General features: G+C 43.6%; 1 protein-coding gene across 2 annotated transcripts in view; it reads left to right on the plus strand.

Annotated features, from left to right (window-relative positions):
- klhl21 (kelch-like family member 21) overlaps window positions 1-15,449 on the plus strand; it is a 40,402-nt gene extending 24,953 nt beyond the window's left edge. The window contains exons 1-5 of one of the 2 annotated variants that reach the window (XM_072586325.1): window positions 846-1,123; window positions 1,265-2,321; window positions 7,266-7,671; window positions 12,448-12,520; window positions 12,943-15,449. In XM_072586325.1, the coding sequence (XP_072442426.1) occupies window positions 1,295-2,321; window positions 7,266-7,671; window positions 12,448-12,520; window positions 12,943-13,248 (1,812 nt within the window). In that variant the 5' untranslated portion in view covers window positions 846-1,123; window positions 1,265-1,294 and the 3' untranslated portion in view covers window positions 13,249-15,449. Of the gene's footprint in view, window positions 1-845; window positions 1,124-1,264; window positions 2,322-7,265; window positions 7,672-12,447; window positions 12,521-12,942 lie in introns of those variants that run through there. The other variant, XM_072586324.1, reaches the window with a different exon arrangement.
- Window positions 15,450-15,471: the final 22 nt, after the last annotated feature.

A 15,471-nucleotide genomic window follows, 5' to 3' on the forward strand; every position in this document is an offset into this window, starting at 1 on the left:
GATAGTTTCGAGACAGGTCGGTGAGTGGGTTGCAGGGGAACTTGAAGGTTTTGGAGTTACCATGTTTCTGTTGCCCATGTCATTCTTGGTGGTAAATGTTGTGGGTTTGGAAGCTGCTGTCTATGGAGACTGGGTGAGTTACTGCAGTGCACCATACGTTTGTACTGCAGCTACTGTGAATTCATGGTGGACGGAATGTTAAAAAGTAGATTGCTTTGTCTGAGTTTCTTGTATTGTTGAGCTGAATTCATACTGTCAAGTGGAGGGTATTCCACCACTCTCCTGACTTGTGTCTTTTGACACTGAACAGGCTTTGGAGACTCAGGAGGTGAGTTACTTGCTTCAGAATTCCCAGCTTCTGATTTGCTTTTGGAGCCAAAGGGGTTTATTTCCCTTTTGTACTTTGAAACATCTTCTGGCTCAGTTTCACACCCACCTGAGAGAGCAGATATGACCTCAGGCTAACAGTATTGAACAATGTGCTTGAGTCTCTGGGGTGAGACTGGAATCCAGCCCTCTGATAACAAGTGATCTAGGGGAAAGTGAGGACTGCAGATCAGACTCCAGAATGTGGTGCTGGAAAAGCGCAGCAGGTCAGGCAGCATCCGAGGAGCAGGAGAATCAGACCTGATGAAGGGCTCATGCCCGAAACGTTATTCTCCTGCTCCTCGGATGCTGCCTGACCGGGTTGTGCTTCTCCAACCCCACACCCTCAGCCCTCACTTTATAATCACACACATTCAACAAGAGTGTGTGATATAAAGTGAGGGCTGCAGATGTTGGAGATCAAAGTCAAGATTAGTGTGTTTTCCAGCACCACTCTAATGTTGACTGTAATTTCCTGTGGTAAAAACAATGACTGCAGATGCTGAAAATCAAATACTGGATTAGTGGTGCTGGAATAGCACAGCAGTTCAGGCAGCATCCAACGAGCAGCGAAATCAGGGGCACGTTTAACAGAAAGCGCGACATAGGTTTTGCAGCATGGTTATTCACACCAATGCTGATGTTTATAGTTCTTCCCTGATGGGGAGGGTACGAGCATGAACTCACATTGTGACTGAGCTGTGGGAGTATGGGGTTGTTGAGAGGCTGCGTGCAGCCAAGATTCAATCCATTGAAAGTAAATGTCAAGATGATTTGCAGTCTGCACCTGGCTCCTCTCCTGATATACATGACCCTCTGTGTGACCGGCTGCGTGATTATAAAGCTGCAGAACGGACCACTCATGCCTCAATAATCTTCTCGCTCTCTCTGGTTACAGATGCTTTGATCTCCCCGGCGGCCCGGAAGGATGGACAGGCCTAGCACGCTGACTCAGACCTCGGTGTTGCCTTTCTCCGACCCCGATCACGCCCTCCACATCCTGCAGGGCATCAACGAGCTGCGGGCGGAGGGCAAGTTCTTCGACATGACCCTGTCGGCGGACGGCCAGGATTTCCCGTGTCACCGGACGGTGCTGGCGGCCGCCAGCCACTATTTCAGGGCCATGTTCGCGGGCCGCCTGAAGGAGAGCTACGCCGAGCGGGTGGAGCTGCACGGGGTGAAGGCCCCGATCCTGGGCCTGCTGCTGGATTTCTCCTACACCGGCCAGGTCACCGTCACCCAGGGCAACGTGGAGCCGCTGGCCCGGGCCGCCGACCTCTTCCAGTTCCCCTCGGTCAAGGAGGCGTGCTGCGCCTACCTGGAGCGGCAGCTGGACGTGGCCAACTGCCTGGAGATCCAGGAGTTCGCCGAGGCCTACGCCTGCCGCGGCCTGGCCGAGAACGCCAAGCGCTTCATCCTGCGCCACATCGTCGAGCTGTCCGCCGAGAAGGAGTTCGAGGCCCTGCCGCAGCGCCGGCTGCTCGAGTACCTCTCCGATGACCGGCTGCACGTCGACAAGGAGGAGGCGGCCTACCAGCTGGCCCTGCGCTGGGTCAAGGCCGACCCCAAGCGGCGCCTCCGCTTCTGGCCCGAGCTCTTCGAGCACGTGCGGCTGCCGTTTATCCGCCGCTTCTACCTGCTCGCGTACGTGGAGAGCGACCCGCTCGTCTACTACTCACCCCGCTGCCTGCAGCTCATCCACCAAGCACGGGCCTTCCAGTCCTCCGAGTACGACCGCCACGACTACCCGTGCGAGAGGATGAGGGCCCGGCCGTCCACCGGCCTCGCCGAGATCCTGGTGGTGGTCGGCGGCTGCGACAAGGACTGCGACGAGCTGGTCACCGTCGACTGTTTCAACCCGCAGACCGGGCACTGGCGGTACTTGGCCGAGTTCCCCGATCACTTGGCCGGAGGCTACAGCATCACCGCCTTCGGAAACGACATCTATGTGACCGGTAAGGAAGAGGGCCTTGTCCTATCGGCCACTAAACTACTTGAGTCTGGTCCCTGTTGCCCAGGGAACAGGAGTAGGCCTATCTCTTCCCTCCCTCCCAATTCCATTAAAATATCTTTATTTCCACCCCATGCCTTTTTAGGCCCCTGAGGCAGATACAATATATATTTATGTCCGTTTCCATGACCAGTTTTCCAGCTTGTTGCCTGAAGCTATAGTGAAGGTAACCACTCTGCATCAAGCATGCTTGACCAGGAGACTCTACCGCTTTTGCCACCTGCCATAGGTGAACAAAAACAATTTACAAGTTGATAATCATCCTGTTTCACTGCATGATGAACCTACTTTCTGTCACCATCACATCCTGAAGTGGGACTTGAACCCAGAGCTTCTGGTTCAAAGTAAAGGCTGGTAGCCACTGCTTTAAATATCTTTCCATTCGGTTAGAGTTACTAAGTCTATACCACAATCTGCCCTAATCCAAATAAAAACCAAAAGAACTGTGGATGCTGTAAATCAGAAGAGAAATCAGTTAACATTTCGGGTCTGGTGAGGAAGGGTCACCAGACCTGAAACATTAACTCCAATTTCTCTGCACAGCTGCTGCCAGATCTGCTGAACTTTTCCAACAACTTCTGTTTTTTTTGTGTGTTTCTGCTTTAATCCAGCCTCTCTCTCATCCTTAACCCAAGAAAAATCCACCTCCTGACAACACAGAAGGAATCAACCTATTGTGTCTGTCATCTCTTTAAAACAGTGATAACTTTTTAGAATTAGAATTAAGTTTATTGTCATGACTTTACAAATGCAGTGAAAAGTTTATGAAGTTAGCACTTAACGGCACCATCTTCGATACCTGGGTACAGAACCTTTTGAAATGAGGAAAATGAAATAAAAAGTTCAGCATTACACTGTTTCAAGCATATTGTGCAAGCCTAGCCTTCAGATCGCTCCTTCAGTCTGTGCCAGCCTCAACCTGGGGCTGCCTGTTCTCTGCCATAGCAGATGCTGGGAGACCTCACCCTCTGCCACGTTGAGCTCACTCACCCCGCGATGGCTCAAATCCACTGCGCTGGGCTCACTCTCCTCCGCACTGCACAGAAGGGAAGTAAATTAAAATACAAAAAAAAAAGTTTAAAATGCCCAGAGCAGATAAGCCCTGGGCAGGATCCTGCACACTCCGCTACTATTTCACCACCGTCTTGAAAGTTTCAGCTGGTCCTCAGTACTGAAATGAAATAAATTACATGGGTCATAGAAATAAGTGAAAATTGCTTCCTCATTTTACTTTTAGATTAGATTCCCTACAGTGCGGAAACAGGCCCTTCCGGCCCAACCAGTCCACACCGACCCTCCGAAGAGTAACCCACCCAGATCCATTTCCCTCTGTCTAATGCACTTAGTACTATGGGCAATTTAGCCTGGCCAATTCACCTGACCTGCACATCTTTGGACTGTGGGAGCAAACCAGAGCACCCAGAGGAAACCCACGCAAACACTGGGAGAATGCGCAAACTCCACACAGACGGTTGCCCGAGGCTGGAATCAAACCTGGGACCCTGGTGCTGTGAGGCAGCAGTGCTAACCACTGAGCCACCATGCTACCCCATTCTGAACAACTTGACTCTTGATGGGGAACAGGAGTTGAGATAAGCTGGGCTATTATTTAATAGAATAAATATGGAGAAACTGCTTCAGTTGACAGAGTCAGTTATCATGACACATGGATTTAAGATTGGTAGAAGATGGAAAATGTTATGTTATGATCTGGGATGGTGTTGTCTAAAAACAATTGGTGGAAGCAGCTTAAATACTTGAAAAGAAAGATGTTATTGGTCTCTGGGGAAAAATGCAGGGTAGTGGGACTAACTTGGATAGATTTTCAAAGAATCTGTGATGGGCCCAATGACTTTGTTTCTGGATTCTATCCCTAAAGGAAGTAGTTTCTCTCTCTATTAAATCCCTTGAACATTTTAAGTATCTCTGTTAAATCACCCCTCATTCAAAGGAATACAATGTAAGAGAATTTCCTCTACTCTTCAGCAACATGAAGTGGAGTCTTTGAGAACAATTGGAATTTTTTTTCTTTTCAGGGTGGTGAATCTGGCATTCTTAAGAGTGCTGTTAGGGCTGGGACTTTAAGAGTAATCAAAGCTGAGATAAGCCAATTTCTAATAGTTAAGGGAATCTAGAGCTTTAGGAAAAAGGCTCCTATATCTTATGACAAGACTCGAGTATTGTATGAAAGACAGCACCTTTGACAGTGCAGGACTCCTTCAGTACTGGCACTGGGATGTGTGTTCAAGTTGTAGGTTGTAGGTTCAAGCCTCAGTCCTTGGTTCCAGGGCTAGAGGCTGACACAGGGCACAGCTGACACTTAAGTCAGTCATAGAGATGTGCAGCACAGAAGCAGATCCTTTGGGCCAACTCACCCATGCAGACCAGATATCCTGAAATAATCTAATCCCATTTTGCCCATATCCCTCTTAAACCCTTCCTATTCATATACCCATTCAGATGTCTTTTAAATATTGCAATTGTACCAGCCTCCACCACTTGCTCTGGCAGCTCATTCCATTCTCACACCATCCTCTGCATGAAAATGTTGCTCCTTGGGTCCCTTTTAAATCTTTCCCCTCTCATGCTAAACTTGCACCCTCTAGTTCTGGACTCCCTTAAACACAATCACTTCACAAACCTGATATAATGAATACAACATACAGTAACAGATATCGAAAGTAAAAACAGTTGAAGATATTTGAATAGTTGTGGGTAACAATGTGAGTATTGCTGGGAAGGCCGTTATTTATTCTCCATCCCTTGCTGCTGAGTGTGTTTTCGCTTCACAGATACTCGAATGGCCCAATCAAAATCCAAACTATGTTTGGTATCCATTCACGTGTTAAGCAGAGACTATCTTAAAGATGGCTAGGCAGAACTCTGCATGTTTTTTATTAACACGGTGCAGTGCACTGGCAAACTAGAAGTTTAGAACTCGTTGGATCTGTCCCGGTTTTCATGCTGAATTCTTGGTGCTTTGAGGTTGCTGAAGGTGCAGTCCCCCAGTGACATTGATGGGAAGTGGTGTTGTATTTCAGTAGTCCCAGTCTGTGTCAACTCTACGTATATATCATGTCAACATGGCAGATCATACAGCTATTTTTAACGGAGTGAAATCCTTCGTACTGAGAATTTATTTATAATTAGCAACTACCAGTGAGGCAAGATGTAAATTACATCTTCACAGGTTAAAAATCTCTCCGTGATGGTTTGTGACCATGCTAGGCTTTAGTGGGCTATGACCTGAGGCTGTTCTCAGCTCTGACTTCTTGGGGTGCTGTGTTCTGCTGAGAGCTGCCTGCTTGCCAAGTATTTGTGTCTGAACTTTGCCACTCAAGGATTGGGGGACAGCTGGGTACCCTGAGGAGCAAGTGGAATGTTAGATGTGAAATGTTGTTGTGTTGGAGGAGTCTGCCAGAGCAACGCACCCGGCCCTAAGGATGTCAGAGGAGTGTTCAGAGTTGGTAATTGAGACTTAAGCTCTTGTGTTTTATAAACAAGATCATAAAGGTCAAGGAAAAAGAGGGATATTCTCGTTTTGTTTTTCTAAAAGGCCAGGTCAAAAACTGCATTGAGTGATTACAGAGCTGAGATTATCAAGGACAATAATGCTAGGAAGAAGGATAATGGTTTTGAGGAAAGACTGGTTCCACTTAGGTGGAAGAGCCAAGAGATTTAAGAGGGTTTTATATTGAGTAGCTTTGAATGGAATAGAAAATCCTTCTATTGTCACATGTACTCCAGTACAGAAATACAGGAGTACAATGAAAAATTTTTAAAATGGCTGCCTCTAATGGTGCTATCTTGGGTACAATACCTAGGTACAGATCTTGGATAAAAGAGGAATAAAAGGAAAAGTAGCAGTATTACTTAGTGTCTAAAAAAAAAAGTTTAGAAATAAAGTAGTTATTGTTAAAGGATTTGCCATAACAGTCTGGTAAACAATTTCAAATAGACATTATGTTGCAGCAGCTCCGCAAGCTCATGGTCTGACTGCCCATGCTAGGCCCAGTCAACAACTGTCCCGCTCTGCTCCAAGCCTCCAGTCCACTCCGCATCAGCACTCTACTACACCAAGGTAATTTGCACTGCTGTGGGGCTTGGGTTTCCCCTTGTGTTGCCCTGGGACTGCTAAAAAGGAAAACAAGAACAGGCAGAGCAGAGGAGCTCTGGGTAGAGCATCCTATTCTGTCGCTATATTGCTGCAAGTTTTTAGTGAACAGGGAAACCACTTCTATTCGGGGAATTCTTGATCAGGAGCATTAATTTTCCTCAGTGCAACTTAAAATACAATTTTGGAAACCTTCTTTTACACTGAAGGGCAATTGGAGGATGAAATACATCACCCCAGGAAATGGTTGAGGCAGAGACTATTGTAGCCTTTAAGGAGAGGATGGGATGTGGTTCAGATTCTCTTACAGCACAGATGCAGTAGGCATAATGGCCTCTCTCTGAGCTGGAAACTGGGATGAAATGTGTTGAACTTGGTTGTGATATTAGCATCTTTCACCGCCTTGGTGTTCCAAAGAAGCTTATAGCCAATGAAATGATTTTTGAAATGTAATATTGGAAATTTGCACAAAGTAGGATCCCACAAACTGTAATGTGGTGGTGACCAGATAATCTGTTTTAGTATTGTTTAATTGAGAAAGAAATATTTGCCAGTGACTGGGATAAGTCTGCTATTCTTCAAAGCAATTCCATAGTTCTTTAACGCCGACCTGAAAGGACAGCCAGGACTTCGGTTTAAAATTTCATCTGAAAGATGGCATTTCCGAGGTGAGAGTGCTTATCAACTAGCATGGAGAATGACCAGTTGATCTTGGGAGGGAGAGGGACAGTCAATGAGTGCTATGTCTTCATTATGTTTGTTTATGTCCAATAGGTGGTTCTGATGGGACATCACTGTATGATTGTGTGTGGCGTTACAATTCCAGTGTGAACGAGTGGACAGAGGTTTCGCCCATGCTGCAAGCCCGAGAATACCACAGCTCTGTGGTACTCAAAGGCCATATCTACATCATTGCCCATGACAGCCTGGAGCGCTACGATCATAGCCTCGACAGCTGGGAGGCCCTGCAACCCATGCCCTACCCCATGGACAACTGCTCAAGTACAGCCTGCCGGGGAAAACTCTATGCCATCGGCACTCTTGCTGGTAAAGAATCAATGGCCATTCAGCGTTATGATCCTGAGACTGACTCATGGAGTGTTGTGGTTTGTGGTTCGTTACCTCCGTGGTCATTTGTGCCGAAGACAGTAACACTCAATGGACTAATATATTTTGTGCGGTGAGTTTAGATTGGTTACTCTGTGTGAGAAGGGGTTACTATTAACAAGGGAACATCTGTAAACAGAATGCCATGATCCTTTTTTGGAGTAAGGTTTACTCCCCCACTCCATGTTGTAGAGCAGCTGCACAGGTACCTCGCCCTGGCTTGTATACTTCATGGATAAATTTGAAACTATACAACTGCTGCCATTACAGCATGGTTTGATCTGTTGCTAATTTCAGACATGTGTTTGCTACCCTTTCTTTTCTAGCCATTGACATGCAATCACAGGTCCACACTGTTCAGCTTCCTTTCCTTTTGATAGTTTTGCAGTTTTACATAGATGCGACTAGATTGATCATTGATTAAGGAGAATGTTGTCTCTCCTTTGGGCTTATTTCTAGATTTTTTCATAGTGATTTAATTCATTCTAGATTCCTTGTCCTATTGAGAAACATTATTTGATGAGCCAAATGGCCTTCCCCCATTGGTGTTTGACTATAGTTTTCAGTTCACGGAATGTAATGTAAAATGGGTGTCCAAATGCTTTCATTTTCAACTGTCAGTGTGAAGGGCAAGGCTGTAAGTATAGGGAATGCTGGGTGACTAGAGAAATTGAGGCTCTTGTCAAGAAAAAGAAGTCATATATGAGAGAGGAGAGAGGCAGCTGGAATCAAGTAAAAATTCCTAGAAGAGTGAAAGAGCAGAAGGCGTATACTTAAGGAGGGCAAAATGGGGATATGAGATATCTTTGGATTCTCAGGTCTATTAGTTTAAGCTATCTATTAATACATTTAAGGACAAAGTAATGAGGGAAAGAATAGGTCCCCTTAAAGACGAACATGGCTGTCTGTGGAACCACAGGAGATGGGTGAGACACTAAACAAATATTGTGCGTCAGTATTTACTCTGGAAAAAGGCATAGCTAGGGAACTTGGGGAAATAAACATTGCTGTCTTGAAAAGAGTTCATTTTACAGAGGAGAAAGTGCTGCATGTCTTAAAATGCATAAAAGTAAATAAATCCCCAGGATGTGATCAAGTATTTCCCAAAACCTTGTGGGAATCTAAAGAGATTGCTGGGCCCCTTGCTGCAAGATTTGTATCGTCAATAGCCAAAGATGAGATGATGGAGGACTGGATGTTGGCTGATTTGTGACCTTGCTTCAGAAAGGCTGTAAGGAAAAGCCAGGGAACTATAAACCTGTGAGCCTTGGGTCATTGGTAGGTAAGTGAAGGGGATTCTGAGGAACAGGATTTACATGCATTTGGAAAGGCAGGGACTGATTAGGGATAGTCAATATGATCTTTTGCATGGTAAGTCCTGTCTTTTGAAGAGATGACAAAGAAGATTGTTGAAGGCAGAGCGGTAGATCTTGTGTAGATGAACTTCAAGCATTCAACAAGGTTCCACATGGTAGTCTTGCTAGTATGGTTAGATCATGTGGGATCCGGGGGAACTAGCTATTTGGATACAAAATTGGCTTGAAGGTAGGGGACAGAGGGTGGTGGTGGAGGGTCATTTTTTTGGATTGGAGGCCTGTGACCAGTGGTGTGCTGCAAGGATCAGTGCTGGGTCCACTGCTTTTTGGCATGTATATAAATGATTTGGATGTCAATATAAGAGATATGGTTAGTATGTTTACAGATGACACCAAAATAGATGGTGTGGTGGACAGTGAAGACATTATCTCCCAGTACAAGGAAATCTTGATCACTTGGGCCAGTTGGATAAGGAATGGCAGATGGAGTTTAATTTGGATAAATGTGAGGTGTTGCATTTTGGTAAGGTAAACCAGGGCAGGAAATGTAAATTTAATGGCAAGGTCCTGGGGAGTGTTGCTGAACAAAGAGACCTTGGGGTTCAGGTGCATAGTTCCTTGAAAGTGAAGTCCCAGTTAGACAGGGTGGTGGAGAAAGCATTTGGTGCACTTGCCTTCGTTGGTCAGGACATTGAGTATGAGTTGGGGTGTCATGTTGTAGCCATACAGGGTTTTGGTGAGGTCACTTTTGGAATACTGTGTACAATTCTAGTTGCCCTTCTATAGGAAAGATGTTGTTAAATTTGAGACAGTGCAGAAAAGATTTATAACAATGTTGCTGGGACTGGAAGGTTTGAGCCAAAGGCTTTTTTTTTCCTGGCGTGTCAGAGGCTGAGGGGATACTCCGGACATTTATAAAATCATGGGGCAGCATGGAGAGGGTGACTAGCCAAGTTCTTTTGGATGTGGATATTTGTGCAGGAGTCCAAACTAGAGGACGTAGTTTTAAGCTAGGAGGAGAAAGATTTAAAATAATCTGAGGAATAACTTTTTCCACACAGAGGATGGTGCATGTATAGAATGAGCTGCCAGAGGACGTGGTGGAGATGGGTACAATGACAATATATGAATAGGAAGGGTTCAGAGGGACATGGGCCAAATACTGGCAAATGGGACTAGGTCAGATTGGGATGTTTGATTGGCACAGATGAGTTGGACCGAAGGGTTTGTATTCTTGCTATATGACTCTGAAATAATTTTCAAATGCCTGCGTCTCGATATTAAATCACAGGTTCCCAGCAAACCTCTATGGGAGGTAGGCGGTGAGGTTTATACTAGTGACTCTCAGACTTGTGTCATTTCTGGTATCTGTTCCGCATTTTCCTCCTCTTACCTTGCCGTATCCAATTGTAGCTGGTCTTTCATCACCAGAGCAAGAGGTGTCTGAAACACTACCTATGATCCTTGGGAATTCTTTCCTTGACCAGTAAATTCTATTGAATCTTCACTTCTTTTGTCAACTGATTTATTGTAATTCAATTAGTCTTAACATTTGGGAAGGGCTGTTCCTTTGTGAAAAGATCAAAATTTCCATTTGTGTTAGCATTTATATTTGTGGTCTTTTAGCCATCTCAAAGCCCTTCCAGCCAATGTTGTAATTTTTAGAATGGTACAGCACAGGAGGAGGCTATTCAGCCCATCATGCCTTCACGGATTCTTTTGAAGAGCAATCTAGTTAGTCCCACTCCCTCACTAGTTTCCCAGATTCCTGCAGATCTTCTCCTCTGTACTTATCCAATTCATTTTGAAAGTTACTATTGAATGTGTATCCAGCACTATTAATATTTTCCAAATTCTAACCACATTCAAGGTAATTTTCCTTCTGCCATTCACCTTTAAATCTGTGTCCTCTCATTAAGTCTTAAGCCAATGGAAACTGTTTTTCTTTTTCAACTCATTATTAGAAATTTCTGGCTAAAGTCTAACACTGAATTCCAAGATCTGTTGATATTAGCAACGTGAAACACTTGTGAGTTAATGGTGACTGATTCACACGCTGTGACCTGTGTCTATTCTGTTCACCCAAGTGATCCAGTGAAGATGTGAATCTTTGATAGAGCAAATCTAATTGGTAGTCAAACACTAACTGCTTCCTGTCCCCTGCCCCATTTATTATCCCAGCCAAGATTGGTCAAAATGACATGAATCCAAGAAACCCAGGCTAGGCCCAATGTGCAGCCTGAAACTTAAAGCTCTCCTACACTGGGACAGCTCCCATTGAGTGACTCTGGTTGCCTGGTTTCCACTGACCAGACTATGCAATTTGGGGGCATTCAATGTTTGGTTAAATTTTTCATCTGCAGTTCAATGATCTTGACCTCCTATCGTTATCCACTTCTTTTTAACATAAACAGCTGTGTCTGTTTCATGGCAGTATTCAGCACAGATGAATTCAGTTCATCATTCCTCTGCCATTTCTTTTTTAAAAAAAAGCTCTCCAATTAGTCCGCTGCCCTGACCTTTTCACCACTATCTGACCGTTTTTTTTTCTTTTCAAGCATTTTGCCAATTTCAGTTTTGAAAGTTGCTACTGAATCTGGCAGTGAAATACAGATCACAACTTGTTTTGCAGAAAGAAAAGAAAACTTCTCCTTGTCTCCCTTTTCTGTCTGGTCACCCAGTGGAAGGAATGAGGAGCTGCTGTACCACCTGCTGCTGTCAGCCACAGTCAAGTACTCACCGAGTAAACAACTGGACCTGAATTAATTGGAGACAGGGTGTTTGTTTTCCGACATGAGCAACAACCGTTATCATCTTGTGTTGCTTACTGCATGAATTCTGATTCATAGTAACTTTGTTTTATCTGTCAGCTTTCTTCCTCCTCTCTTGAAGCTTGCTTGGCTACAGTTCCATATGTGCCAGTACCTCTGTTCAGTTGTCCGTTGTGAGCCCAAACACTGATTATCATGGGTCACAGAATCCGAGGTGTTATAGTCTAAATTTGAATGTAATATTTATACATAGTTTTACGGGGGGTTGCCACAAGAATGCTCTCGCTGTCTCTGTCACTCGAACTCTCACACACAGGAATTATTGTAGCATAGTGTCATACAATGCAGAAACAGACTTTTCAGTCCAAATCAATTGTGCCAACCAGTGCAGTGGTAGTGTCCTTATCTCTGATCCATGAGGCCTGGATTCATATCTCACTTGCCCCAGAACTGTGCAATAACATCTCAAACAAGTTGATTGGAAAATATCTATGATAGCGACTACACTTCAACACTGCTTCATTGCTTGTAAAATACTTAAAGATATCGAGACTGTGAATGATTCTGTATAAATGCCAGTTTTTTTCTCTCTTAGAACAGGATATAATATGAGTAAAATACAAGGCATGGGTTGTGTTGAAGAGTTGTATGCAGACTGACTTTTTGTGGGTACATATTCTGACAAGCTGTTACGCTCATGGTTATACCCTGGTGGCATCTGGTTTGATTGCTAAACACACTGTCTTCCTCTTTTCTCCACAGGGATGATTCTTCAGAGGTTGATGTGTATAACCCAACAAAGAATGAATGGGACAAAATTCCACCCATGAATCAGGTGTGTGTGTGTGTGTGTGTGTGTGTGTGTTGGAAGTGGGGAGGCAGATGGGAGGGTTTGTAGGGTGGATGGTACAGTGTGACCAGCTACATTCAAATTGGGTGACATTTTGCAATCAATCTGAATTGAACCACCTCTGAGTACTAGCATGTAGTAAGAGCTGAGCAGAGTAGGAGGAATAAGGAAAGGAAAACTGGGTGGTTGGAGGTGAGGTGGATGGGAAAGACCAGAGTGTACATCTGGATGAAGTTGCAGAGCTGAGAAAGCCATGGAGGAATTTGAAATATAGGTTGAAAATTCTGAAACTAAGCATGCTGCATGGCTGAGGTATATCCCTCCTTTTAGTCTCTGTACTTTGTATTTTGTAGAATGCTTCCTTATTTTGAATGTGTATGTTCAACGATGTTTTCTCTGCACTGCAGGTGCACGTTGGTGGCAGTGTGGCTGCCCTGGGAGGAAAGTTGGTTGTTTCTGGCGGCTATGATAACACATTTGAACTATCCGATATAATCGAAAGCTTTGACTTTCAGACTGGTTCCTGGAGTGTAGTGGGGCGACTCCCACAGCCCACCTTCTGGCATGGAACTGTCAGCATCTTCCGACAGTTCATGCCCACCGCCCAGGTTACCTTTGAAGGGACTCTGAATGACAACCATAACAATGAAATAAATGCTCTGAACTTGGCTCGGTATCGAAGACACCTTCATAATGAGAACCTCCACCTATAGCACTGTGTCTAGACTGGAGTGAAGACTAATATCTGCTACAGTGAAATCTGCTTGGATTCTTTCCAAACCAACAGATTTGTAACACGTTACAAAAGTTCACCATCTAATTCTGTTCTGGCTCGTGTCAATTGGACAATGACCTTTCCCGGTTCTTTGAAAAGATCATCCCTGTTGGACCAAAAGCAGTCACTTCTCCCAGTTTGATTGGGTTTTGTCTGAAATTGCTCATCTTGACACAACTGTGTCATTTCTTGTCTGCTGACTATATTTAGTCTGGCAGGTTTCACTGTATCTGTTGACCGATTCTGTTAGGAGATGCGACAATTTTGTCTTCTCCCTTGGACACGTGCTTGTTCCTTAACATTGCTTGAAAAAGACTTGCTTTTACATAACGTCAGATCACATTGTAAAATGCTTCACTTGCAATTAATTTACTTTTGAAGTGCAACAATGTAAGAAAATAAGGTAGCCGTTCTGTACACAGCACGAACACGTGAACAGCAACAAGGTTAATGTGGTTTGACTAGTTGTTTTGAAGGACAAGTATTGGAGAGAACCAGACAGCCAGAGAACTCTTCAAGTTGTCCTGTAGGTTTCTTGAGGCTCTTATCTGCCCAGGCAGACAGAGGTTGAGCGTACATACTATTTTGTTTTCTATTTTGTTCCAGCCCTGTGAAGTAAACTATATTTTTACTGATTTTAAGTTTTTTACGAGTGTGTTGGGATATAGTGAAGAACCAGGTGAACACTATGTGCTATTTACTGGGTTTTAATGAAGACATACAATGTAGTGTTTAATGTTTACGCAAAGAAATCACAATGTGAGTTCCAGTTGGAAGGTATGCTATGCTAAGTGTGTAAAAGGATTGGCAATGACTAGCTCCAGAAAAAGCTTGCCAACAGCCCTTTGATTGTACTGATTGCTACATTTTAAGGCTGGATCTAACCTGATTAAAATCTCTGACACCAAGTGAGCAAATCTGTTTAGTGGAGAAAGCTCGTTTGGAATGTGGAATTGGGGTCTTGTTGCCTTGGATATAGCAAGTTGGTACTGGTGCACTTTAATCCTATGGGATGTCTTTTAATTCGCCTAAAATTTGCTGCACCATCACCATCCCCACCCTCTCTAGCAGTAGCAGGCTTGTTAGAATTTCATAAGGGTGAAAAATAAAATTCAGTTTTGGTAGGAAAAATACATATCAAGGCGTTCCACTCGATTTTCTAGAAACACTGCCAGCTTGTTCCAAAATAGCTCATCCACTCCATTTTGGAGTGGACAGAAGGTATCGAATATATATATTTAGTTTTTTATATATTTCTATTTATAAAGCAGTAGAAATAGAGAGTTTGCAATTAAATGTTCAAGAGTCACTAATTCAGTAGAAAGATATGGTTGGTTGTTTGCAGTTTTTTGAACCTGGAAGTAAGTATTCCCAGTATCTATTTTGAGGTAACTTGGATAGAACATGAAATAAATATTATTTGCTGACATTATTCCATGTCCAATTGTTTGAAATATTTTATTTAGAAATGTGTATTTAAACAAATAGCAGTTCTATTTTTCTACCTTTTGCCTTTCCCTATTTGTACCTTTAAAGATACTGCCTCTCTGAGGCACAGAATGCAGCGGTGATTGTCACTCAGACCTATCTCGACATTCTGTTGTGCATTTTGGCAGGTTATTTAACTGAAGATAAGACTGAAGCTGTCCTTGTTCAGCAAATATAATTAGGAACAAGAGACCCTTTTTTTTTAAAATATTTCCTTCCCCTCTTTTTCTCAGTCTGAGGCACTGAAACAGATTCAATACAGGATGGCTGAGTTAAGTTTGATGTACAGAGCAAGGATAGAACTGATGCTTTTGTTGATTTTTGTCAAGCTGAACTCAATTTGGATAAACTTTCAGATGTTCGAGAAAGGGCAGTTCTTTTTTTTTATGTATATACCTGAATCTGAACAAAATCTTCATTTAATATTGAACCTAAAAATGGTCACCTTGAAGGAGAAAATTAATACATTTTAAAGGTAGGACATTGTAGTTTTCCTTTCCAGATTCTGTAAATTCTAAACACTTCCTGGTTATTTCTTGTTTTAATGCGTGTTATTTTGTTTGATGTGTTGTAGCTTATTGTACACAAACTTAGTTTACATTGAGAAGTTGTACCACACAAAATTCACTAAAATAAAAGGTCTACTCTGAAGGCGTTAACTTGGTTTGTTTTA

This window comes from Chiloscyllium punctatum, chromosome 16, assembly GCF_047496795.1.
Source record: "Chiloscyllium punctatum isolate Juve2018m chromosome 16, sChiPun1.3, whole genome shotgun sequence".
In the NCBI taxonomy this organism is placed as follows: domain Eukaryota; kingdom Metazoa; phylum Chordata; class Chondrichthyes; order Orectolobiformes; family Hemiscylliidae; genus Chiloscyllium; species Chiloscyllium punctatum.